The sequence below is a fragment of the Rhinolophus sinicus genome, linkage group LG11 (genome assembly GCF_036562045.2).
Source record: "Rhinolophus sinicus isolate RSC01 linkage group LG11, ASM3656204v1, whole genome shotgun sequence".
NCBI classification, from domain to species: Eukaryota; Metazoa; Chordata; class Mammalia; order Chiroptera; family Rhinolophidae; genus Rhinolophus; species Rhinolophus sinicus.
This window is the reverse complement of record NC_133760.1, coordinates 29,536,720-29,563,541: the sequence shown is the minus strand read 5'-3', so window position 1 is coordinate 29,563,541 and position 26,822 is coordinate 29,536,720. Positions and strand designations below refer to the sequence as shown.

The 26,822-nt window shown below is 41.2% G+C and overlaps 1 protein-coding gene across 14 annotated transcripts; it reads left to right on the top strand.

Moving 5' to 3' along the window:
- Positions 1–41: 41 nt before the first annotated feature.
- ZNF821 (zinc finger protein 821) lies at positions 42–26,822 on the top strand. 14 transcript variants are annotated; one of them, XM_074314635.1, is made up of 10 exons: positions 196–1,414; positions 3,094–3,222; positions 10,197–10,259; positions 11,583–11,670; positions 12,920–13,036; positions 20,155–20,299; positions 22,987–23,146; positions 23,774–23,878; positions 24,828–24,994; positions 25,852–26,822. In XM_074314635.1, exons 5-10 carry the CDS (start codon positions 12,997–12,999, stop codon positions 26,501–26,503), a joined length of 1,269 nt encoding a protein of 422 aa, XP_074170736.1. In that variant the 5' UTR covers positions 196–1,414; positions 3,094–3,222; positions 10,197–10,259; positions 11,583–11,670; positions 12,920–12,996; the 3' UTR covers positions 26,504–26,822. The 14 variants fall into 14 exon arrangements, with proteins under 14 accessions (XP_074170737.1, XP_074170739.1, XP_074170736.1 ...); XM_074314636.1 differs by lacking the exons at positions 196–1,414; positions 3,094–3,222 and adding an exon at positions 42–175; XM_074314641.1 differs by lacking the exons at positions 196–1,414; positions 3,094–3,222 and adding an exon at positions 9,398–9,536 and having other exon boundaries at positions 20,155–20,280; positions 23,001–23,146.

Below are 26,822 nucleotides of genomic sequence, written 5' to 3'. Positions count from 1 at the left end.
CACAGTCTGAGTCACGTGGTGGGGGCGCGGCCTGGATTTCGCCGGTCTCGCCCTGGGCGCAGAGAGGCTGGCAGGAGATCCGACTCCGCGCCCAGTACCTTGTTCGGGATTGTTCCAGTCCCTGGAAAAACCGGCTCCACTGCAGCCTTTCAAACACCTATAGTTACTCCCAGAGGTTTGCTCCCTTCTCTCCCTCGGACTCCACTCGGCCTGGGGGCTTTCCTCCTGAGTCTTGGTTTCTTTTCTGGGGGGAAGGCGAAAGAGAGTGGCCGAGCAGTTTTCGACCCTACTACTCTGACAACTCACCTCTGTTTATCCGACTCTTTACTCGTCTCCCTTAGTCGCCCACCATGTCTCGATCTACTATGCCCTCTGGTTGGCACCCTTGCCCCACTTTTAAATCAAGTATGATTGCTCTTTCAACCAGAATTTCTACAGTCTGTATTATTTGATTCAGTAATATGTTACCTTAACACCACATTCTTTGGGATTTTACCTTATCGCTGTATTCAGAGGAAACTTTTTCATTTAGTTATATTTGTTTTTAACTTGAAAACCATTCTCTTGGCTTAGTGTTGGAAGGGGCTTCCTCGGCTCTCGGCTTCTGGAGGGAGGTAATCCTGCCCCCTGCTGTAGAGGCTGCATCTACCGAGATCAAATTTGTAGTTCCCTAAATTGTGATGTGGTCATGCAACAAGGATGGAGATAAGCGTTACTATATGAGATTTATATGTTTTTAGAAATACTATGCCTTTATAACACTTGCAGTATTTCTAAATGAAATCATGTTCCAGAACCTGAAAATACACCATGTTTGGTTCCTTTAAAATGTGTGTGTTGGGGGTGGGGGGAGTTGCAGTAAATGGGTACATAAATAAGTCTTCTGCAATGAGATAACGGGATAGCGGCATTTAAAATTTAAAAAGTAAGGTCAGGCTGCTCGAATTTACAGAGCCTTAGACACAGCAACCAAATGTAATGTGTGTGGACCTTGTTTAGATACAGATTTAAACAAACCAACTATAAAAGACATTTTTGAGACAAATGGGGAAATTCGGTTATGCACCAGGTATTAGATGATACCATCCGACCAAATAATTGTTAAGTTTGTTAAGTATGCAAATAGTATTGAGATCTTACAAGAAAATGTCCTTTTAAAATTTTTAAAGAAATGCGTAATTGTTGAATTGGGTGACAGTTAGGGTGACAGTTATTATTATACTATTTTCTCTACCTTTAAGTATGTTTTAAAATGCCCATAGTCAGTAATCAAAAGGTGTAAGCAACCCAACTGTACATCAATGGATGACTGGCCAAACAAATATGGTACGCACATACAATGCAATATTATTCTGCCCTAAAAAGGAAGGAAATTCTGACACATACAACATGGATGAATCTTGAAGACATTGTGGTAAGTGAAATAAATATAATAATTAGGACATACTGTATGATTCCACTTAGATACCTAGAGAAGTAAAATTTAGAGAGATAGAAAGTAGAGTGGTGGTTGCCGGGGACTAAGAGGAAGGAAAGTGTTTAAACAATGAAACCCATCGTTTAATGGGTAGAAAATTTCAGTTGGGGAATATGAAAAAATTCTGGAGATAGATGGTGGTGATGGTTGCACAATAATGTGAACGTACTTAATGCCAGTGAACTGTACAAACAAAAATGGTTAAAATGGTAACTTTTATATTATGTACATTTCACCACAATAAAAAAAAATCATAGAATTTTTTAATTAAGGCTATGTCGTGGGAAGATTAAACAAACAGTATATATACTAATCATTTAAATGCAAAATGTGGAATCTCTACAAGAAAACTGGCACTAGATTTTTAAAAGAGACTAAAGAGACGTACCAAGTGAAATACATGAAACTATTGGATCCTGGTTAGAAAAAAAGTAGATATTTGGGGAACAACTTGAGAAATTTGAATATGTACTGGATAGTAGATATTACGAAATTATTGTCAATTTTCACAGGTGTAATAGTTGTAATATAGTTCAGTAAGAAAGTGCCCTTATTCTTAGCATATGCATGCTGAACTTTATAGAAGTGAAAGATCATGGTGTCTGCAACTTACTTTCAAATAGTTCAGAAAACAGAAAGTGTGTGTGTGTGTGTGTGTGTGTGTGTGTGTGTGTGTATACTAGACTATTATATATCTACATGGGAAATGGTAGTTTTCCTCCAGGAACTACCAGACTAAGCAATAAGTACATTCTGATTCAATTCCACATTTAATTTAAAAGCAGAATAAAAGGGACTGGATTTAATACTTTTTGTTTTTTTCAGAGTAGAAATATGTTTATTGTTTTTACTAATTTGAGAATATATATGTATGTAGGGTATAATAAAATGAAAGGCCTATATAACAATTTCCATGCCATTATTAATTTTTTGCAATATATTATTCCAAATTTATATATATATATATATGTATATATACAGAGGGTGCCAAAAATATGTATACACATTTTAAGAAAGGAGAAAAACTGTATTAAAATTACACTGATGGTAACCACTTTGAGCACCTCCTGTAATCGCAGAAGTCAAACGTGACCTGTATCACAATTTTAATGTTTTTTTAAATAATGTGTATTTAAAATTTAAGACTAATAGAATAATAATATGCACTCTGTTCAGTAAAACTACATCTTATACTTTATACATTCTGCGTATCTTTTTATGTCAATACATATAGATCCATATCATCTTTGACAATGGAAGCAGGTATGCGATTATTAAGCCAAACCTTATTGATATTTAGTAATGATTTCAGTAATGTTCTGTAAAGTGCTATAGTGAATATCCTTCTAAGAATATCTGTGCATACTTTCAGATTATTTCTTAAGGACAGATTTCTGTAAGTGGTGTTGCTAGGTTAGATGGTATGTATATTAAAAATCTGACACCCATGTATGGGTTGAATTGCATAGCCCCCCAAAAAATTCATATGTTCAAGTTCTAACCCCCAGTATTTCAGAATGTGACCTTATTTGGAAATAGGGTCTTTATAGAGGTAATCAAATTAAAATGAGGTTATCAGTGTAGGCCCTAATCCAATATAATTTATGTCTTTATAGAAAGGTAAAATTTGGAGACAGACACACACACACAGGGAGAACACCATGTGAAGATGAAGGCAGATATCAGGGTGAAGCATCTACAAGCCAAGAAACGCCAAAGATTGCCAGCAAACCACCAGAAGTTAGGTAGGAGGCCTGGAACAGATTCCTTCTCAAAGCCCTATCCTGTAAATGGTATGCTCATGATAGTCTTTTGCCCTTATGGTACAGATAATTTTTAAAAAATAAAAATTTTAAAGTAAGACATAAACATGGCAAAACACACACACACACACACACACACACACACACACACATACACACACAGCTGAAAAAGATGTACAATGAATACTAAGTGTCCTTCTTCTGACCCTATCTTTCAGTCCCCCACTCTAGAAATAACCATTGTTAACAGATTCTTGTGCCTTTGAGCAAGTTAATCTCTGTGCCTTAGTGTCCTTACCTGTAAAATGGGAATAATATCACCTACCTTTATAAAGTTGTTATGAGGATCAAATTTGTTAATTATGAAAGCTCTTAGAACAGTGTCTGACAGAAAACATTTAATGCTATCAAAATTCTCCCAGTAATATAAAAACATTCTTCCCACATATAAAACCATATATATATATATATATATACATATATACATATATATATGCCTTTTTTTAAACACATAGTAGCATACTATACATATTATACTGTAACTTGTATAGTACTATAACTTGCTTTAAGATACATATCTTGGAGATTGTTCCACATCAGTAGTTATCAATAATTCACATTCTTTTAAAGAGCTGCATAATATTCCATAGTATATGTGTACCATAATTTTTAAGCACTGCTCTTTTGATCAGCATTAGGTTATTTCCAATATTTTGCCTCTATAAACAATGCTACAATGACTAGATATTTGCCTGCATGGATTGTATTATACTTATTGGGTAAATTCCCAGAAGCAGAAGAACTGGGTCAAAGGGTAGGTATATTTTTAATGTTAACAGATAATTCTAAATTACCCTTCAAAGAGGAAGTATCAATTTACACCAACACCACCAATGTGTGAGAATTTCTATTTCCCCATGCCCTCAGTAGCACAGTGTATTTAGATAATGTTTGGAATCCTTGACATTATTGCAAGTTTGTTCAAACAATGACAGTGAAGATGAGTGAAAAGTGCCATTGAACCCATGTCTTGCTAAAAATGACATGATTCATTTAGAAAAGTTGCTTCCTACTCTACAGTGGCTTGGATTCAGCAATCATCACCTGTGTCCTGCCCTTTCTAATTATTTAGATCCTATAATAAATACATCAATATGAATTGTACCACAACCAGCCAGTTATTCAAAATAGTATCTCTGTTCCTAGCTAAACAGACCAGTTTTATTCAGATGCAAAACATAATCCAAAAAACAAAAACTGACTCACCCTGTTTCACTTGAAAATCCTGTTTTACTGCTTGGAAAGTAACAAATAACATTTCTTTGGTTAGTTAACTAGTAACTCTTTTTTGTGTAAATGATTATAACTAGTGGCTGAAATTAAAACCTGATGTAGAGCTTGAACCCAACAGAATAAGAGTCCGTAACATGCCTGCAGGCAAAATCAGTCAGGCCTGTTTTTGTACAGCCTCTCTGGCTAAGAGTGGTTTTTACATTGTTAGTGGGTTGTTAAAAAAAGGGGGAGAGAGGGGCGTATGTGACAAAACCCTATGTTGCCCATCAAGCCTAACATATTTACTATAGTACTACACATTATGTAAGAGAAAAAAGAAAGATGATGGGCAGAGAGTAATTTGCCTTTTTTTTTAAGTACTGATATTTAGGAAGGGGAAAGTTTCAGAAAGCTTTTAGGCTAAAGAATATAAAATGAAATAGGAATCACTCTGGACATCTATCTTCCTAAGACCTAGGAAAAAAATCAAGAGTATTTACGGAGTGATACTTCAGAGAACTTATTAGTATCATTAATTAGGGCTATATACAAATAGTAACTATCCCTGTGGCATTTTGCAATTTACAAGGTACTTACAATCACATTACCTCAATCTGAGGCTCACAACATCCCTATGAAGCAGCTGTAGGTCAGAAATAATTGTTAGTTATGATAGAAGGGAAGTGAAGCTTAGAGCTGTAAAGTGACGAGTCCAAGGTCAACAGTGTAAGTGCCAGGATCAAATCTTGAACCCAGATCTTGAGATTTGACATCATATACATAATTTGCATCCTGGTTTTACCTTCAATTCATATATATTGAGTTTATCACAAAATGAAAAGAAAAATGCATTAAATCACGGCTATTACTCTGATTTGGATTCATATATAAGATTAAAAGAGTTCTCAAAGCAAATTGTTTCCATGACACTGATCATCATTGTAATCATCTTAGAAAACTTAATTTTTCCTTAAATGAATTCAAAAGAATGAAAACTTATAATTTTAGATTCTAAATATAAATTCAAAAGTTTAAACTAGCTCCTTAAAATATGAGGCTCTGATCAAGACTATGATACTGGCATAAAGATAGACATATAGGTAAATGGAATTGAATTGGAAGTCCAGAAATAAACCCCGTATATATATGGTCAATTGATTTGCAACAAGGAGAACAAGACAATTCAATGGGGGAAAGAATAGACTGTTTAACAAATAGTGCTGGGAAAACTAGATATCCACATGCAAAAGAATAAGGTTGTATCTCACTGCCTCACAACTCTATAAACATTAACTCAACACGAATTAAAGATTTACAGGTCAGAGCTAAAACTATAAAACTCTTATAAGAGAACAGGTGTAAATCTTCATGACTATGGACTAGGAAATGAGACCTAAATCACAAGCAACTAAAGAAAAAACATATTAATTGGATTTCATATAAATAAAAAACTTTGGTGCTTCAAATGATACTATCAAGAAAGTGAAAAGACAGCCTACAGAACGGAAGAAAAATTTTGCAAACATATCCTATAGGGTTTAGTATCCAGAATATTAAAAAAAAAGCAACTCTTACAAACATATAAAAAGGCAACCCAATTTTAAAATGGGTAAAGATTTGTATAGACATTCTCTAACTGGTCAATAAAAAGCACATGAGCAGATAATTCAACATCCATAGTCATTACAGAAATGCAAATCAAAACCACAATGAGATATCACTTCATATCCACTACCATGGCTCTGATGAAGAAGACAGACAATAACAGGTGTAATCCAGGATGTGGAGAAATTGGACCCCTTATATATTGCTGGTAGGAATATAAAATGATGCAGGCACTTTAGGAAACAGTTTGGCAGTTCCTTTAAAAAGTTAAACATGGAGTTACTATATGGCCCAACAATTCCACTCCTAGTTATGTACCTGAGAGAATTGAAAATGTATTCACACAAAAATTGTACACAAATGTTCACAGCAACATTATTCAGAATAGCCAAAAAGTGGAAACAATACAAATATCCATCAACTTATGAATGGAAGTAAAATGTGGTACTGCATATCTATACAATGCAATACTACTATTTGGCCATAAAAAAGGAATTAAATACTGACACATCCTAAAACATAGATGATCCTTAAAAACATTGTTAAGTGAAAGGAACCAGACACAAAAGGCCTCATACTGGATGATTCCATTTATGTGAGATGTCCAAAATAGGCAAATCCATAGAAACAGAAAGTAGTTTAGTGGTAGCCAGGGGGTCAGGGGAGGAAAAATGGGGTGTGACTGCTAATGGGGGTGGGGGTTTCTTTTTGGGGTGATGAAAACATTTTAAAACTAGATACTGGTGATGTGCACAACCTTGCAAATATACTAAAAACCACTGAATTGCACACTTTAAAGGGGTGAATTTCATGGTATGTGAATTATATCAAATAAAAATTTTAATGAAGTTCTTTAAATTATCCCACCAATACTGTTGTAATGTAAAACTTTAATAAAGTCATTGTAGAAGCCAATAAATGTAAAACAGATTAGGAAGATATTTAAAGAGAAAGTTAATACAGTTGAAGTTGCAAAATAATAGCATAAGTATGTAAGTGAATTGGGAAAATAAAAAAATGAAGCTGGAAAAAAATCCATAATAAATTACTCTGCATCTAGATACAGAACAAGTTTAGGTAAAAGCAGAGGAAAAATAAACTAATTCCTCATTTTATAATTTTTCCTTATTTGATTATAACCCTGAATCACAACACCTCAGAGGCATTTCTAGGGCACAGGAAGATGATAAGAATAGCGTTATTATGATCCCATTTTATTTGCCACTCAGAGATGGAACAAGTTGCTCAACTTTACATAGTAATTTAATGATGAGCCAAGAAATTTCACTGGAGGCTTTCTCCTAATGCTTTACCTGCTAGCAACTTTCATTTTGAAAATGTCAATTGTGCCATCTTTAAGTGACATAATGAAGCTATGTTTGTATCCCTCAGTCTACACTCATTAAGAATTACTGTTAAAGTCTCAGAGACATAGAGGAAAAACTGAGGGTTGCTAGATGGGGGTGGGGATAAGGGGGAAGGTGAGGGGATGAGAAAGCACAATTGGTAACCACAAGATTGCCACGGGAATACAAAAGTCAGTTTGGGGAATCAATAATGTAAAGATTTTGTAGGGTATCCGATGGACACTTGTCTTATTAGGGAGACCACTTCAGGGATGATGTAGGGAAAAAAAAAGAATTACTGTTAAGTATAAAAGCCAATGTTTTTTCCAGTTTGCATTCTTAAACGAAACTTTCTAAAAACTTTCTGGTTGGATGAGAATATTCAATTTTTGGCTACCTAGGAATTAAAATTTTAAATGAAATGAAAATGTTTCCTTAACTGAAGTTAAAGAATAATAATTCCTACCTAAATATTCCGGCTACAATGAATGAATGAATGAATGAATGAGTGAATGAGCTATTTACCATAGAATTGTGAAGGACCAAGATCCTTCAATACAGCCATTCTCTCACATCAAACACAAGATGCAGACAATGATATGATCTCATTGGAGATTTATGGGAAGGACATTTTCAAGAGCACTTTAGGCAAATACCAGGACTTGTTGCTTTACAAGCAAGGGTCAGTCAGCATCCTCATTAGCTCTGCCTTTGTAGGGTCAGTAATCATAAGGAATATTTGCATAATGCTTTCATATGTTCATTTTACTTAACACAACCTTATGAGAGTAGAGACCAGGAATTATTACATTATTATCCATTTTAGGAAGCAGAGGTTCAGAATAGGGAAGTGACTTGCTCAAAGTCACTAGGCTAATCAGTGACAGAGCTGGGTAGGACTCAAAGCTGGATCTTTTAGTACCCGATTCCATCTTTTTCCCACCGTATTCCCTACTTCTCCAAGTAAGCTATGTCAGAGGTGGGCTTAGGCCTTCTACAAGAAGAAAGAATGAGAAGCAGCAAAGTAGTGAGGAACTAGAAGAGACGATGACGGGGAAGGAGGTTTAATTAGGAAGTGAGTCTAATCACTCTCAATTGCCCCAAATGCACCTTAAGTAGCAACAGTGCCACAAGTTACCCTGCTCTAAATTAATCTTATGCTCCTATGGTAGGTCTACAGCTAGTTATTTTATTGGTTGAGAATCATGTTGGAGACTTAAATATCTAAAGAAACAAAAAACTAAAGATTTTTCTTCTCCGAGGTTCTGACCTGAATCTAGCCCCTCCTACAAACGTTCGTGGTCCCTAGGTCTCGGTCACATTAAATGCTTTGGGAGTCGAAGAAATGTGAAGTGTGGGGCAACGAAGGGAAGATGGTTTCGGTTGGGGGGGTGAGACTAAGTCAGGTCGGACTAAGGAGAGGGGAGCCTGCGGTGGAGCTGTGGTTGGGGGATGTGGGTTTTGTGGCTGAACTCGAAGGTGGGGTAGGAAACCAGGATCAGGGCTGACAGTGAGGGTGGAGTTTACAGGTCCAGGAGGAGTTGGAGGAGCTGAGAGGCTGACAACGCTAGAGAATGACCAAGGAGAGTGGGAGGCTGGGTGGTCCGTGGGGCGCGAGGATGAAGGCGAGGCCCCTTTCGAACGTCTGGGATTGGATGCTCCCTTAAGTCCCGCCTCCCGGGACCCCTCTCCCCTCAAGCCCCGCCCACAACACCGAGCGCGCGCCTGGGGAGCGGCTAGGGGGACCAGGCTGGAGAAGGAGGGAGAGAGGAGAGGCTCGTGCACGCGCCCCACTCGCTGCGGGTGCGCGAACAGCGCGCACCCGCCGCCCGCGTCGCCATCTTTTCCCCCTCCGTCTGTCTGTCTGCCGTTGGCTTTGTCCGTGTGCAGCTCTGCCCTTCGGCTCCCCGCCAGCAGCTCGGCCCGCAGCCGCCCTCCGCCTGCCGGGGCCCAGTCCCGGAGAGCCCCGGCCTGGCCGACCCAAGCTGCGGCCGGGGGCCCATTGTCCGGCGGTCCGTCTGTCCGGAGGCGGGGCCCAGGGACCCGGAGCGCGGCGGAGCGCCGAGGCGCGGGGTAAAAAGACTCCCGACTCCTTCCCTCTGGGGCCAGGCTGAGGATGCAGGGGCTCCTCACCTCCCACCGGGTCGCCGGCTGTCGGTCCTTTTGTCTGTCTGTGTCTGGGGAGGGGGGTAGGGGCTCGCTCTGGCCTGGGGGGGGCGGGGGCAGCCCAAGCTCCGACCCACCCCCTGCCCCGCTTTCCCGAGAGGAGGCCGGACCCGGCTGGCTCCCTGCCGGCTGTTCCTCTTTCAGTCCCTCTGCCACGGTAGGGGTGTCCGCGCAGCCGTCCTCCCCGCGTGGGCCCAGGTCGGGTTGGCCGAGAACAGCCCGGACGGCCCCGGCGTCTGACAGGCTGGGGAGGAGCTGGGGGAGGGGGAGGATGGGCGTGGGAGTGCAGACCCGGGTATCAGTCCGGCGTCGCCGTCTTGCTGAAAGGCTTCTAAATTTAGATTTCGGAAAAGACTGTGTTGTCTGAGGGTTTGTCTGAGCCGCCTCGGAAGACCACTGGCTCTCGTCTGTGATAATTCCCGGGAATCTACCTGAGCTCATGCTTGAAGAAGCCAGAGGGACCATCTCGGCTGATTATACACACGCTCCAGACCAAAGAGAAGTGGGAACAGGGTGAACAGCGAGGCGACTACGTGACCAGCTTTCTTGTCCTCTCCTTTTTGGCAGATACAAATCACTGGGATTCAGGCGAGTTTACTTTGCTCCGTGGGAACCGCACGAGAGCTGGAGGTGGGAGTGCACCCTCTTTTCTTAAATCTTGGATTTCACTAGTTTTTTCCTTGCTTAAAGTCTGTGGTGTGTGCTGGAAGCTGCAACCCAACACCTGTGGGAGAGCAGGGACAGTGTTAAGGGGAGAGACGTTGGCCCCCCTCCCAAGGACTCCGAACCTCATTCTAAAGACAGACAAAGCTGCCTTCCTTTTAAAATAGAATCCCTTGTAGACCTGAATCTCAACATTTACCTTTCTTTCCATCCCGGTTTTCTTCCAGATGGTGATGTTCAGGCAGCTATCCGTTTACATTATTGTGTTGGTTTCAAATTCAGGCTTGGGAACTGAGGCAGTGTTCATAGTAAAACTGAATGAGTAATCTTTCAGGCAATATGTCTATGGAGTTTATTAGCTTGTAATGCCTACCAAACAGTTGTCTAACCCCTGAGATCTTGTGTGTGGTCAAGAATGTACTTCCAGTGCCATTTATTTATTTACTTATTTATTTTCTTACTTGTTTTCAAGAATCCACGACCCCACGGGCCTGCTTTTTTTTTTTTTTTTTTTTTTTTAAGGCGGGCTTAGCTCACAGTGGCCCATGCGGGGATCGAACCAGCAACCTTGGTGCTATCAGTACCAGGCTCTAACCAACTGAGCTAACGGGCCACCCAAGGCTTTTTTTGAGGGAGGGAGTGTATTTGCTTATTTTCTCCTTAATCCTTCAGGTGTGAAGTCCCATTGGGTACCATCTGGTCAGCGCCCCGTTTGGCCACTAGGAGGATTATGAGATGTAGTGGACAGTGCTGATTTAAATATGCAGATGCGCATCTGTTTCCGACTTGTAGCATTAGTATAGAACTGTTGCCTCACCAAGATGATTTGAATAGAGCCTGTCTCAAATTATTTGGCTTTCCTTCAGAAGGATCTTTATTACCTTTATCTCACAGTTTGAATTTCTGATCTTGATGGGGAGAAAATTTAAAGATTAGTTAAGATTTCGTATTTTCCTTATACAATAGAGAGGTGTAGCTCTGCAAATTTTAGAAAAAATGAAAGATAACCTGCATTTCATTCAGCTTCCTACTTTGTGATTCCACAGACTTACAGGAAAAGTGTATATTATCCAAAGTGGACTATCTCATTCACTGCTTCCATTAATAAAATAACTAGTTGATTAGAAAGAAATGATCTACATAAATAAAACTTAGAATAGAGAACACATACCATTAGCATTAACACTCAGCATACTTCCCTCCAAATAGTTAAAATTGATTTTTATGTATATTTGGAGTTTTTTTTTTTTTTAATTAAAGGTCTGAAAAAGAACTGTGTTTGATATGCAGATATGATAGAAGACTGCCTGAAAGCTGCTTCCTTTGCCACTTCCTGTGGAGGCCTGTCTTTGCCATTTGCGGTTTCTTTCTTCTTTTGGTAAGGGGAGGCAGGATCTGATTACAGGTCTGAGTTCCTTTCTAGCTACATAGAGGAGTTAGTTGGCATAACAGGAGGTGAGTCTTCACTAACTGAATTGCAAAGTATAGCTAGTAGTAGCTTCTCATGTCTCTTAAAGCGATAAACTACAATTTTATATTTGCTTATTCAGTGTGAGTACAATTTGGGAAGGCAGGAACTGAAAGAAAACTTAGAGGGTGACTAGATCCCTCGTCTTTGGTAGGAAAAAGAATCTGTCTCTTTTTAGTTTCTATCTGTTTATTCACTCTTATCTTTCAAAGAAAATGTCACAGCTTCCAATACTAATTCATTTCAGACTCTCTAACAACACTTACTGCTGGGAAAGACTGTCTTACAACTAACCAGAAACCTCCAGGCTTAAGTATCTGTTCCCTCCTATTTCAGGGAAGCAGGTGCATGTCTCTGCAGCACTTCTCATTTGGGGAGCTTTTCTCTTTGTTTCTCCCACTGATACCTTTGCGACATAGAGGCTGGACTGAGAAGAGGCACTAAAGTTATTAACTTTGACCACCACTGCAGAGCCTGTGAGCAGGGCCAGGTTGGTGTTTCACACTGGAGTGCTGAATTAGTACTCAACAATGTGGATGGCATCAGGCTCTTCTGGTGAGAACCCATCTTCAACACTGGAAGTCTGATTTGCTTTAGTGCCCTGTATTTCCTGTGTTTTCATTTACAGATGCTTAAAAGTTTTGGAGACGTTTCCTTTCTCATAGGGATGTGATGCCTTTGTCACCTCCTGGTGAGATAACTTCTTGAAAAACATCTGGGGCTCCCCATTGGTGCAGATTGCAGGGCTTGACTTCCCGCAGGCATGTGAGCTGTCACCCTGTTTAGCTTCCTTCACTTCCTTGTATAATTCACTGGGGTTATCCCTTTGAGCCCTCTGTACTACTAACTCTGGTTGCCTTAGTTGTTTGCTTTCTTTTCTATCTTGTGACCTTGATCATAATTGCTTAACAGTATTCTGGATTCAACAGATAGATTTAGAGTGAAATTCTCTAAATCCTCTAAAGGAGTCCCCTCTTAAACTTCTTGGGACTTTTTATATTGTGCTACAGGTTTATTAATGTCTTTCTTTAATTAGTTCAATTATTTATAACTGGTGAGTTTTATATACTTAAGAACTATTTTTAAAAGTCTTTAAATGTTAATTTTGTGTAATATCTGGGCAAAATGACATGTGCTAACAATATCCTTTTTATTATAGGTCAGCACCCTGCAAGGAGGTAGTAACATATCCAGTCGTGAAACTGGGAAAGGCCAGAGTTCCTGAATCAGGGAAACATGTCCCGTCGGAAACAGACAAATCCAAATAAAGTTCACTGTGAGTATTGGGGCTTTGTCTTCTGGAATCTGGGAACATTGAGGGTTGGAATGGAAAAAAGTAATCTGAATTTAGGTGAGAGGCTCACACTAATTTGTGAAGAAAAAAGGGTTAAAAGTGTTGAACATGATGGATTTAAAGTGTGTCTGGTTGCTGAAGAAGGTGGTCGAAACCTGTCTTAGGAGTAAGTGTATTTAGTTCATCCTTATATTAACAAACATTTATAGGATATCTACTCCGTGCAAAGCCATATGTTAGATGCCCGGGCTATAAAACAATATAAGGATATGTAAGACTGTAATGTAGCCACAGATACACACACACACACACACACACACACACACACATACACACACAGTATATACTAAGTGCCAAATAGGGATGCTACAGACTGTGTGTACTACAGAAGTTAAGGGGAGGGAGAGAGGTCCGTGGACTGAGGTAGCAAGGGAATGCCTGATGGGATAGGCCCTGGACCATGAACTTGAACTGGGTCCTAGAAAGTAGAAACTGGATTTTTTTTTTTTTTTTAAAAAGGAAGGGAAATATAAAATCAGGTAGGGAAAACTATGTGAGCAAAGACACAAGGGGGAATACTTATGATGTGTTCAGGGGACAAGGAGACTTGGGATGAAGCAGAACTGTCATTTGTCCAGAAGTCAGAGACATGAGGTTGGAGGTGTTTGACTCTATATTGTAGCGGCTTGAAGGCCAGGACAAGTTCAAACTTCATTGTGTAGACTGGAAGGAGTTACTGAAGGTTTTTAACCAGGCAGAGTGGAGTGACATTTAGAAGGCAGTGTTTTGGGACTATACGGCATTGTGAAGGATGGATCACACAGGGGAGAGCCTGGTAACAGGAAGACCAGGTATGTACTATTGTGTTGTGTTATTTCTCTACAGTTCTGTATGTATGTTTTATTTCAGTAATTGGACTGTAAACTTCTAGAGGGCAGAGACCATATCTCATATATACCTATTTCCTGCTCTCTCTCTGTACTTCTAGCACTGCTCATAGAGGGTGTTCAAGTACCTTAAAGTACCTTATTAAACTATCAGAACTATATCTATGTAGATTTGAGATAATTAACCAGTTCCTATGATCTGGGGAGATAAGCATCTTACCCAAGTATTTACAAGAGACAACTCCTTATTATTATGGAGGACTGACTAAAGTACAGCAACATTTGAAGAGAATTCAGAGGTAACATAGGAGCGATTTTTTTAAAGGGAGAAAAACCTACATTTGCAAGGAGAGATTAGACAGGAGTTAAGATAAGGGGACTAAAATTTATTAAAAACATACTACCTGCCAGGTACTATGTATCTTATCTTATTGGCTAATTTTAAGAATAGAAGAGAAAACAGTAGGAACAGAGAAATTAAGAGGACTTTAACAAGATAATGAGGTTAGGGTAGCAAACCTCCATATACAATTAATTCTTTGAGTCCTGGAACAATTTTACAAGACAGAACAAGTTGGATGCTTCTAGGAGTGTATTCTGGAATAGGTGGATGTGGAAGTCTGTTTAATATAAAGGTGAGTGGTTTAGGAAGGATTTAGAAATTCCTGCTAAAACAGTAAAATTTAGTGGGCCTGAATGTAAGGCTTGTCAAGAGACATAAAATGAAGTATCTCCAGCACAATCTAACACAATGGTTTAGGAGGATTGTCTTCTCTCTGGTCGAAGGTGAGTACTGACTGATAAGACACAGATGTGACCCCAAGAAGGCAGAGCAGAAAAGGTACTCTTAGTAGAGATAATGAGTTCACAATAAGGCAGTCATAGGAGTTGGGCGTTTGCCTATAAAAGCCACCTGTCCAAAGAGACTGGTTAGATTTGAGGAAAGTAACTGGGGAGATGATGGCGTGATTGTGGTAAGGCCAAGGGAACCAGAAAAAGCTTGTGTGGCCTATGCCTGTGTCCACATATCATATATGCATCAGCTGCATTTCCTCCCACTACAGTCAGTCAAACCCAGGATGAGCTGGCATTAGAGTTGGAAACAGATGGACAAATAGGCCATGGAGAGGGGAGAATATCACACATCCACAGCTGCAGAAATGCAATTCCCAGAGCAAGTGAACATTGTATTGTGGTGGAGTAGGTGGGACTTTGCAGCTCCTGTGTTGGTGACCATGCAGAGAGCTGTGAATAGAAATGTTCAGCTGCAGCTAATAAGCAGACCCCCAGGGAGGGGCTGTTTTCAGTGATTCATTTGGGCAGGGAACTGGGAAGGCTTCTCAGGTGATGGACTAAGCTTGACCAAAGAAGAAAAGACACCGATTTGCTGGTCTCTGAGGACCTTCTATTTATTTGCTGTTTGGGGACTAAAGCTGATCCTGCCTCTTTTGAAAGGTTTTCTCATAGCCTGTGACAATAATGGAAAGTAGAAATAGGTAATTTCAGTCTTCTGACCACTTGTGTCTCCTATCCTCTTGCAGTGAAATGGAACCAGTCAAATGTATTGAATTTAATGCTGCTCATCTATTTAAAGTAAATGGAATGGACTCAAGGTCTGGGAGGCAGGAAAGTCTGCAGAAGCTTTGCTTAAATATCAAAGCCAGTCGGCACTTGAGCAGAATAATGGCTGAGCTCCATTAGATCTGCCTTCTGGGAAGAAGAAGATTGTGTGGCATGAAGCTCAAAGCCTGCCTAAAAGAATATATTAAGAATCCCACTGCAGTAGCCTGGCACCATGCATTCTATCCACTTGAGAAGCCAATGGGCAGGCTGTTCTGACATTTACTTGGCTTTCCTCAGGACTGTCTGTGTATCTAAATTACCGTCATGATCTCTCCTTTCCCCAGAAATATCCAGGCAGACTCTTGTGTTTTATCCAGTTCATTAATAGACTTGACGAGAGCTTTTGGAATAAAAGCCCAGAATTGTTAGTCACAGAGAAACTGCGTTGGGCTGAAATCTCTGTTAGACCTTCTTCCCACCCTACTGCTTCAACTCATCCGTTCTGAGGACAAGTGTTTGTCAGCTCTTTCTAGAGAGGTTGAAAATAAGAGTGCCTTTCACACTTATTTGGTATGTTTACATCAAGCAAACCACTAAGAAAAGGAAAACTTTTTTCTTAAGAGTTTTTGTTTTCAGATTGCAGAGCACATACGAGATTAAAAACTTTCAACTTCAATTAAAAGCTTTGAGCTTTTACAGAGAAGTAGGGAAAAAAGCCTTTAAAGTCCCTTTTCTTCTAAAAAATACAACTTGCTTTATCTTCATTCATTCTGTCGGCGTCCTTGTGAGGTAAATGGTTATGTTCCCAAATGTGATAGCACCTTACAGAGACTGTCAACTAGAAATGGAATCCTAAGTCCCTCACTCCCTTTTTTTTTTTTTTTAATTTGACATCTGCTCTGTTAGAATATGTTTCACCTGCTACACTTTATTTCAGTCAGCCAGAAATTGCATTTATTTAACTGCACTAAGGACTCAAGAAAGAGAATTGTAAAATCTTTGCCATTCTAATAACTTTCATCTCAGGCTTCTCATCTGTTCTACAAACTTGTTTGCATGGCCTTGTTTTTCTCTGGTCTGAAAAACCTTAGCCAAATCAAACAGTATTTTGATTTCATAAGAGAGTAAGGAGAGGTAGCACCTTGCTTTCTACTATGATGCTTAGATGATTCGTTCTCAACTATTAATAGACAAATAAATACCCATGTTAAATAAGATAGTTGCCCTACATTTATATCTAGAGACAGGATATTTTTAACCTACTCCAACAGTCTCAAGGTAGAGGGAAATAATAATTCTACATTATACAAGCAGGCAATTGTATAACACTTCCTAATCACTAGTATCTCTGTGGATCACATTATGTTTACGTTAATGTGACATACTTTTAGCAAGTATTACTACCTTCGTATAATAGGATAATTCCAGACAGCCAGATTTTTTTTTTTTTTAAAGATTTTATTGGGGAAGGGGAACAGGACTTTATTGGGGAACAGTGTGCACTTTCAGGACTTTTCTCCAAGTCAAATTGTCCTTTCAATCTTAGTTGTGGAGGGTTCTGTTCAGCTTCAAGTTGTTGTTCTTTCAGTCTTAGTTGTGGAGGGCACAGCTCAGCTCCAGGTCCAGTTGCCATTGCTAGTTGCAGGGGGTACAGCCCACCATCCCTTGCAGGAGTCGAACCGGCAACCTTGTGGTTGAGAGGACATACTCCAACCAACTGAGCCATCCGGGAGCTCAGTGGCAGCTCAGCTCAAGGTGCCACGTTCAATTTTAGTTGCAGGGGGCGCTGCCCACCATCCCTTACAGGAGTCGAGGAATTGAACTGGCAACCTTGTGGTTGAGAGCCCACGCTCCAACCAACAACTGAGCCATCCGGGAGGCAGCTCAGCTCCAGGTGCCGTGTTCAATCTTAGTTGCAGGGGGCAGAGCCCACCATCCCTTGTGGGACTCGAGGAGTTGAACTGGCAACCTTGTGGTTGGGAGCCCACTGGCCCATGTGGGAATCGAACCGGCAGCCTTTGGAGTTAGGAGCATGGAGCTCTAACCACCTGAGCCACCGGGCCAGATTTTAAGGATTAGGTAAATAATGACTATCGGAAGGTCATTCACATATCTTGTCCTATGAGGTCTGCCAAAATCAGACTTTTTTTTTTTAATGGTTTTTATATAGTTTGTTTTGGTTGTTTAAAATAGGAATAGCCCTGAGGAATAAAATTTACCTTAGCCTTTTTCTCAAATCAGGAATAGAATAAAATATAAGAGCACAGCTTTTCTCTCCGAACTGCCAAAAAGGAATGACAGAATTAATATATCCCAACTGTCCAAGGTGAGATTGCCTAGGTGAGCAAAAGTCCTAGATAGGGAAGTTGTATGGAACAGACCCTTCTCTGTTTAATCAATAGACAAAAATAAATTTTGAGCTCCAGTTGATGGAGACTAAACTGAATTACTAGCTAATATTGAAAAGTACATATCTTTTTAGACGCCCTTTTACTAATCCAATAGTGAGTCCCTATTATGAAGGTGGGGGAGTGTATGTTCTTAGTATTCTATAAACCTAGCAGATTTCTGGCTACGTTTCTTTAGAGATGAGCAGTATCACTGATGAGAATGATCTGACCGTTGATAATTACATGCTGGTATATAAGTTGTTCCTTAGTGCCGTATCTGCCCACAGCCAGCAGGTCCAAAAACATGCATCTACCCAGAAGAATTAAGTAACTATTCCAGTTGGCCATGGTCTTGTGGTTACAGTGAACCCAGTATGGAGAAATTAAATATTTTACTTCTGCAAAGAAAGGAGACACTATAACACAGAATTCACTTTTTGCTTTCCTTACTAGTAATGTGTATCCAGGGTATCATCTTGAGTATTATAAAAAGGGACCTTAAAGCAGCTTATTTTTCCTTTACTTGGAGGGCTCTTTGGCTGGAAGTATATTTGAACACTAACCACCTCGACTCCCACTCACAGTATCAGTCAGAGTAGCTATAATACTAGTCACTCTAACCCCGGGCATGGTAACGTCACATAATATTGGAACCATCAAAATGATGCTTCCTTTGGTTATATACTGGCCCTGGGAAGATTATTTTGATATTTGGATTGTGTTTATCATTTTCTTATGATTTGAAGATAATAGTAACACTAGGATCAGAGCCTTTCTTTTCACAGAGACAGCGTTTGTTTTCAGCAAAACCACTCTGATGAACCGCTTAACTTTCTGCTTACATCTCTACTGGAAAGCAGTTTAAAAGTATAGATATAAGAGTTGGGCAGACCTGGGTTTGAATATTTACTTCCTCCATAGACCTTAGTTTTCTCCTAAGTAAAATTTGAGTAGTAATACCTACCACATAGAATTTTGCAAAGAATTAAGGTAAGGTAACAACTACAAAGTACTTAACATAAGAGTCTGGAACTAGAAAGTGCCAAATACTAGCTATTATTAGTGTTTAGCACTTAGCATATAGTAAATGCTCAATGAATATTTGCTGAACAAATGCCTTTCACATGAAGCCTACTTCACATCCGTTGTTTCATTGCCTGAGGACTAGTGCAGGTCAACTGACCAGTTCATTTCTCCTACATCATTGTTTCCTGCCTTGGAACCTGAGCCTGTTTACTTCCCTTTCTCTCTACAGTAAGAAAGCGCTATTGGTCTATTGTCAAACATTTCACTAGGGCTTTTTATTATTCTCTCTTGGTGGCTGGAGAATGGGGACTGTAGTTTCCACTCTGACTGAGATCATGGAAACCTGGAGAAACCCAATTCTCTTTTCTCCTTATGCCTGGCCTCTTGGAAATAAGAGCCTTTAAATGTTAACTCTTCAGTAACCACACAGATCCTAGGCAGAGTTCATCAGAAGTAAATGCATAATCAAGGAGGGGTCCAGGGCTTTTTGATACTCCTTACTAAAAAAAAAAAAAAAGACCATATTGGATCATTAGACCAATACCAGATGAGATATTTGTTGCACATTAGATGGCATGTTTCAAGAAGTTTGTTCCTCAGCAGAAATGAGTTCATATATTATCTGTTCTCCTTTGAATCCATTATTCAACTAGTTGTTGGTTTTCTCATGGCTAATTCTGATAGACATTAGAAAGGGAGTCAAGGAAGAACTTCCAGAGCATGTCTTAGAAGGAGAGTGGATGAAAGATGGGGTTAGATACTGTTACTTAGCTGGATTATTTTAAGCACTTGTTTGTAATCAGAGATAGTCACTGAGTCAGGGCATAATGCTAGTACCTTAAGATTCAAAGATTGTGCCCAGATTTTGTTGCCCTATCTTTATCCTACCCCTTTGCCTCTTCTTACCTCTATCTCCCCAATCCTAATGGAAGGTTGTAAATGGAATTGAGATTCTGAAGCTAAATTTGTACAGTAGCATTTGATCACCTTTCGAAAAGGAGTCAAGGAGGATTTAAGGGAGGCAAATGATGCTTTCTAGAGCAGCTGGCTTATTTCCCAGGAAGAGTAGCTGTACCCAGAAACTATTGTAGGCAACAAGCTGACTTAGAGATGAATGACTCCACCAAACGGTATCTGCCTGTCTCCTACCTTTGATGGTCCGACTTTCCAACCCACTTGCCTAGGGATGTGCTGCCCAGCTGGTGGCCTGACTATTTTTCCTTTTGACCACCAGGGGATCAAGTATTTGCTGGGCTAGAAGAGCAAGCCCGCCAGGCGATGATGAAAACTGATTTTCCTGGAGACCTTGGCAGTCAGCGACAAGCTATCCAACAACTAAGAGATCAGGACTCCAGTAGCAGTGAGTTCTGCACCTTCTGGTAATGACTCAGGGCAATGGGAGAAGAATTGTCAGAGTGTGTGTGCTCTGGGGATTGTGCATGGGGTTGGGAGGAAGACATGAAGAAGGAGAGGTGTGGGTCTTCAGTGTTCCCTCCCAGAGGTGTTCTAAGGTGTATGGGCATGTGCTTATCCACAGAGAGAACAGGTTTGGCATTTTGAGTTTTGTTTGTTTTTAACTCAGGAGTCCCTGAGTTGGCACAGTGCCATACACGGATATGTTTGTGATTGTGATCGATAGGGGCATAAGAATAATTAGTGCCCAAGCAGCCGCTGGGTTAGGTCAAATGAAAGAAAAAAAAATCTGTTTCCCTGGATCTATTTATTCATAACTAATAAAATGGAAGAATGGCATTAATGAAACTTTTGCTCAAGGGCCTAGTTTTAATGTCATACAAGAGGATTTACATACCAGTGAGATTATACATCATATAAAATGCTAACATTGAGGTCTTTCCTTCCCACACCACGTCCTAAGTAGATCCCTGTGGTTAGGAGATGGGAAAGACAATGGTGGGTAACCAGTTGAGCCTTGTGGTGATCTGTTCCATGACCTGTCTGAATAAATACACTTTGAGATACATTATTTTTTAGAATGATTTCCACACTTTATTAATCTCATCCATCTGATATTGGTTATTATTAGTGTTAATTCAGGGTGGCATTTCAGATTCTTTACATTTGGGGTTGAGGAAGAAGGAGAGTTCTGCAACCTTCTAGGAACTTCAGTTTCCCCTCAAACTAACAATTTAGCAACAAAAACAATAATTTACCAATTAATTGCTCAGGTAGAGAAATATTAACCCAAATATTTCTATAAAACTTGTTGGAGCCACCGGTTTGAGTAAGATAGGAATGACAATATCCGTAAAGTCAAATAAGCTTCCATTCTGGAAAAGATGCATCATTCCTCTACATGGCACACTTATTTATTTACTTTAAAAAATTTTTTTATCGGGGAATATTGGGGAACAGTTGTTTTTTTCCAGAACCCATCATCTCCAAGTCAAGTCGTTTTCAGTCTAGTTGTGGAGGGCGCAGCTCACTGGCCCATGTGGGGATCGAGTCAGTGACACTGGTGTTAAGAGCACTGCGCTCTAACCACTGAGAAAACCGACCACCCCCACACTTATTTTTTTTTTTAATCTTTCTAGTAGAGAGATATATTTGGATTTTTGATAGATTATAAAAATGAGTTTGATATAATGTTGTCTTAGACTAATCTTAACAAGTATTACAGATCTAATCTGTGCCAATCCTTCATTACTCAGAGGGATTCAAACTAAAGCTTTGGGCTGTGAAATAAGTCACATATACCATATCAAATCCAGCACACGAACCAAGTGGAGTATCTACCAGAGACACACCTAACTACTAGCAGATAATTTGCTTAGATTTTCTTAGGAAGAAGGGGAATGTAATCAGTTTTGCCCCGATACTGGTGGATTTAGAAATTACGTAAGGGATTGGAGAGAGAAGACAAGAAGCAATGTTAGCTGGCAAGCTGAGTCTGCTGATGCAGAAAAGATGGGTGGGACTCTCTCCTGTATTTCTCTCTGGCTTACAGTCAGGCCCAAAGGTCCAGGTGGGGTTGGGATGGGGTTGGAGGCTGACAACTTCCCTAGGTTTGGCTTCCTATTCTGATCTTCAAGGTACTAGCACTTTATTTTCCTTTTAGAAAAGAACTACCTTTGTTACAGTGGGTTAATTTCTTTCTTTTTTAATTATTTCCCCCCACACACCATTTTGTAACTAATATTAGGGTAGAAAATCAGTTTACACAAACCTTGCAGATCCCCCAGCCACAGGCAGACCTCCCCACAGCCACATCCTGCCCCCTAAAACACTGAATTCTTACTTTAGTCACAATAAATTATATTTCATCCTAAAGTAAAGAATGACTTGTTCCCTCTACTTAATGCATTCAGTCATCCATCAGATAATCCAAAGAACCAACAGAAACAATGGACTAATTTAGCTAAAATGCTAAATTACTAGCAGAATAATAAGAACGCAGTGAGTCAAATGCCACTACAAACTGCTGGAGGTTGGTTGATGTGCTAATTTTTCCATTGTACTGCACAGCCTTTTCCCTATAAAGTGACATCATTTTTACCTAATTGATTACAGCCTCTTTTATTGATTAGAGGAAAGAAAAACTTGTTGGTGTTTCTTTAAGTGTGTCCTTCAAGTGGGGTTTGTTGGGAGAGAACAGATTAGAGGGGCTCAAAACAGAATAGTAGGTTGATACCATGGAGAAATGGTGCAGGGGCTTATGGAGAAAAGGAGTTAATAAAATCAGTGAGCAGGCTTGGTAAGTCAGAGGTGGTATGTTGTGGGAATGAGCATGGTGTGAGGTATGTGGGAGGTGTGATTTGAAGTGTGAGATACTTGAGAACTATGTGTAAGAAGTTATTATTTTTATGATAATGTACAGGGCCCAATAACCATTTTCCAATGCAGTTTTGCCTCAGATTTTCTCTAGAGTATATAAACAACAGCTATCTCTGGCTTCCACTTAACATGATTTGTACCCAACTAAGCACTGATACAAACTGTTATGGAAACTGTCATGGAAGATCTGAAAATGTTTTCCATTATGGCTGTAAAGTCTAGGGTGGAAAGCAACTCAAGATGTATTTATGCAAAAATGAGAACAAGTGACCAGTTTGTGTGTTCCAGGTGACAGTGAGGGTGATGAAGAGGAGACCACACAAGATGAAGTCTCTTCCCACACATCAGAGGAAGATGGAGGGGTGGTCAAGGTGGAAAAAGAGTTAGAAAATGCAGAACAGCCCATTGGTGGGAACGAAGTGGTAGAGCATGAGGCAAGTGACAAATGGCTCCTGAGTCCGGGAACCCCCTGACCCTTCTACTAGGCCCTGATGCCTCTCATCCGCATATAATAGCACCAGTTATCCACACCTCAGACACACAAGTCTCATCACACTCGGCTGTCCTTATCCACCCACATATCACTACACCCATGTACAGCTCTTTCCTGAAACTCCCCATTTCTTTCCAGACAGAATGGCTACCTTTGCAAAACTATTAGTTGACTTCCTGAGGTGTACTCTTGAATATGCTTGCAAATTTAAGTCAAAGTATTACCTGAAGTGCCATCTTCTCATTAAATTGTTTCCTGAAAATTCCTGCGAGAAGCGTGGCAGGGGAAAGCTAATCCTCTCTACAGTTTACTTTAGGGGTAAAAAACAGATATGCTCTCTCTGTGGCAGTCCTTTGTCCTTATTGCAGGAAGCCGTGGAGAAAATGAACATGGGTGCAAATTTAATTCCCTTTCACCATTAGTTTTCCCTTTGGTCTGTATGGAAACCTAAGAATAATATGTGATCTCAGATTGTGTTCCTTACAACAGGATACCCTGTTAAAGGTGGTAGGGGCAGGGAAGAGACTGGTCAACAGGCTTAATTAACTGCCCACTTACTGAATTGCAGATCCCAGAGAATTTGAATTCGGACCCCTTACTTGGACTCTGCCAGTGTCCCCTCTGCCAACTAGACTGTGGGAGTCGGGAGCAGCTGATTGCTCACGTGTACCAGGTATGGGGTGGGGAGGTGCAGGCTCTGGAACACGAGCGCCAGCAGCTTGCTTAGCCTTTGTCTGCAGCTCCCAGAGGAACTTTGGGTTGTTGCTCTCATTGACTCCACTCCAATCCTTAGAACATTTTGGAGAATAAGTGGGCTATGTTGGGTAAATTAAGTTCTGGGGTTCCCAGGCAGACATACTATAAAAAATTAAGTATCATTTTTTAAAATTACTTAATGCATATTTTAAATAGTGGAATAAAAATTGACACCTGTTAATAATGAGGGCTCTGTTTGTTTTAAAGAAACAAAAATGAGTTAACAGGAATGTTTCAGAAATACTGGAGAAAGTTAGTATAAAGAAGAGGGTCAGAGTAAGACAAACTTTTGTGTTTTTTTCCCCTGATCCAGTCACAGAGCATCTGTCTTATGAGCTATATTGAAAAGGCATCAGCACACGTGGCAACCTGGGTTTTACCATACCATAAAGATAGGAGAAGACTGTTTTTAAAAGATTGAGGGGAAGGCAGGGCACTTAAATCCCTTATAGATACCAGTCTTCCTAGCCAACTTCTAGACTGGCCTGTGTTGCTCCTTCCGCCTGCACTTAGACCTGCACAGAGTGAGCGAGCAGTCAGAGAAATTATCCCAAGTGTGAATTCTTCTCAGGCTGTGAAGACGGCCCTGGCTCTGGAGCCCCATTGTTCCTCAGTTCAGCTACATGTCCCAGAATGTCATCAGAACTCAGTTAGGACATGTGAGCAATGGTCTGAATGGCCTGGCCCTTCTGAAGGCCCGTAATACAAGAGATTTTTAATTTTCTAGGTGCTAAATGGGGAGAATAGTTGCAAGTCCCTTGTTCTGAGACTAAGGAAAGGGGAAGTTTCCCAGAAAGTCGTTCCTAAGTGAGTGTAGCTTGTCTTGGAGGTGGCGGGAGTTGACCGATGAAGGCTCTGTTTTACAGCACACTGCTGCAGTGGTGAGCGCCAAGAGCTACATGTGTCCTGTCTGTGGCAGGGCCCTTAGCTCCCCAGGGTCACTGGGTCGCCACCTCCTCATCCACTCAGAGGACCAGAGGTCTAACTGTGCTGTGTGTGGAGCCCGTTTCACCAGCCATGCCACATTTAACAGGTTAGCCGGGTAACTAACCCTCTGGTTGTGGGGGGTTCTGCTTTCCTAGGTCAAAGTAAAGGATAGAGATAGGTTAATCCAAAGGCTACTGATTCTTGACTCTTTGGAAATATTAGGTTGGTGCAAAAGTAATTGCTGTTTTTGCAATTATTTTTAACCTCTTAAACCGTAATTACTTTTGGACCAACCTCATACAAACAATGAGGCCAGTAAATGTGTCTGTTCCATTAGATATCCCCAAAAGGAAATGAATTCCCATTTCTTTCCCCTATCAGAATAATATTTTCATCTAGAAAGAGATGTGGGGAAGTCCAAGAACATTCATAATAAAGCAAGGGGAAAGTTAAAGGGTGCTGAGAGGATCCTGATGTGAAGACGTACTGTGTCCTGTGTCCCGGGAGAGAGGAATTGTGTGAATTGTGTCACACGTAGTCCTAGTTGCAGAGTTGGCCAGGGGAGATGGTTGAGCCAGTGGAATGTACCTCCCCTGAAGGCAGCCTCTACCTCAAGGAGGAGCCACCTGCCACAGCAGGACTGCCCTGCACAGCTCCTACCAAACACCATCATTCCGGCTTGAATGAAAACTGCACATTGTAAGGGCCCATCTGATTTCTAGTGGCTTGCTGTGACCCTTAGCTCAGTCTCTTAACTCCAGGTGGGCTTTAAGACTTGGAGGACACCCTAGCCCAAAGAAGAACAGCGGGGGTGGGGGTTGGGGGGGTCTCCCAAGCACTCAAACTGACCCCTAGTGGTGAACTTGGAGCAACTGGCATGGCAGGACAAGTAATTCGGGACTGGATGGATACCTGAGCCTTGCTATAAGGTGACACTAACCATCAAAAATTTTTGCTTTCCAGCGAGAAACTTCCTGAAGTACTTAATATGGAATCCCTACCCCCAGCCCACAGTGAGGGCCCCTCCAGTGCTGAGGGGAAGGACATTGCCTTTAGTCCTCCAGTGTACCCTGCTGGAATTCTGCTTGTATGCAACAACTGTGCTGCCTACCGGAAGCTACTGGAAGCTCAGACCCCCAGCGTACGCAAGTGGGCCCTCCGTCGACAGAACGAGCCTTTGGAAGTACGGCTGCAGCGGCTGGAACGAGAGCGCACGGCCAAGAAGAGCCGGCGGGACAATGAGACCCCCGAGGAGCGGGAGGTAAGGCGCATGAGGGACCGCGAGGCCAAGCGCTTACAGCGCATGCAAGAGACAGACGAGCAGCGCGCTCGCCGGCTGCAGCGGGATCGGGAGGCCATGAGGCTCAAGAGGGCCAATGAAACCCCGGAGAAGCGGCAGGCCCGGCTCATCCGGGAGCGGGAGGCCAAGCGGCTCAAGAGGAGGCTGGAGAAAATGGACATGATGTTGCGAGCTCAGTTTGGCCAGGACCCTTCTGCCATGGCAGCCTTAGCAGCTGAAATGAACTTCTTCCAGCTCCCTGTGAGTGGGGTGGAGTTGGACAGCCAGCTCCTGGGCAAGATGGCCTTTGAAGAACAGAACAGCTCTCTGCACTGAACCACATTAACCCACCTTCTGCCCTCCCACTCACCTACCCACCCAAGTCCACAGCGATCAGGCTGCAGCCACCCACAGGGCCTTGTCCTTGCTGCCCGAGGCAGGCCCAGGTTTGTTGCAGGCGGACCTGGGCACCTCTTGCATGTGGAAGCAGGATGATGGGGTCAGGCGGGACCCAGCTCAAGGCAGTTCTGGACAAGGGAGCAGGCACTCCGGAGAACTGGACTCCCCAGCCCACTGCTGCAGGGCATGCTAGGACTGTGGGGCCCCAGTGGGGCCCACGGAGCTGGTGAGGGCAAATAAATTAATTTTATCTTTA

Bases quoted from the DNA above. Each gene is read 5' to 3' on its own strand.
- ZNF821 (XM_074314638.1), top strand. From the start codon at position 12,997: ATGTCCCGTCGGAAACAGACAAATCCAAATAAAGTTCACT. The intron at 13,037-20,154 runs GTGAGTATTGGG...TTTGACCACCAG, and splicing joins AAATCCAAATAAAGTTCACT to GGGATCAAGTATTTGCTGGG. The intron at 23,147-23,773 runs GCAAGTGACAAA...ACTGAATTGCAG, and splicing joins ACGAAGTGGTAGAGCATGAG to ATCCCAGAGAATTTGAATTC.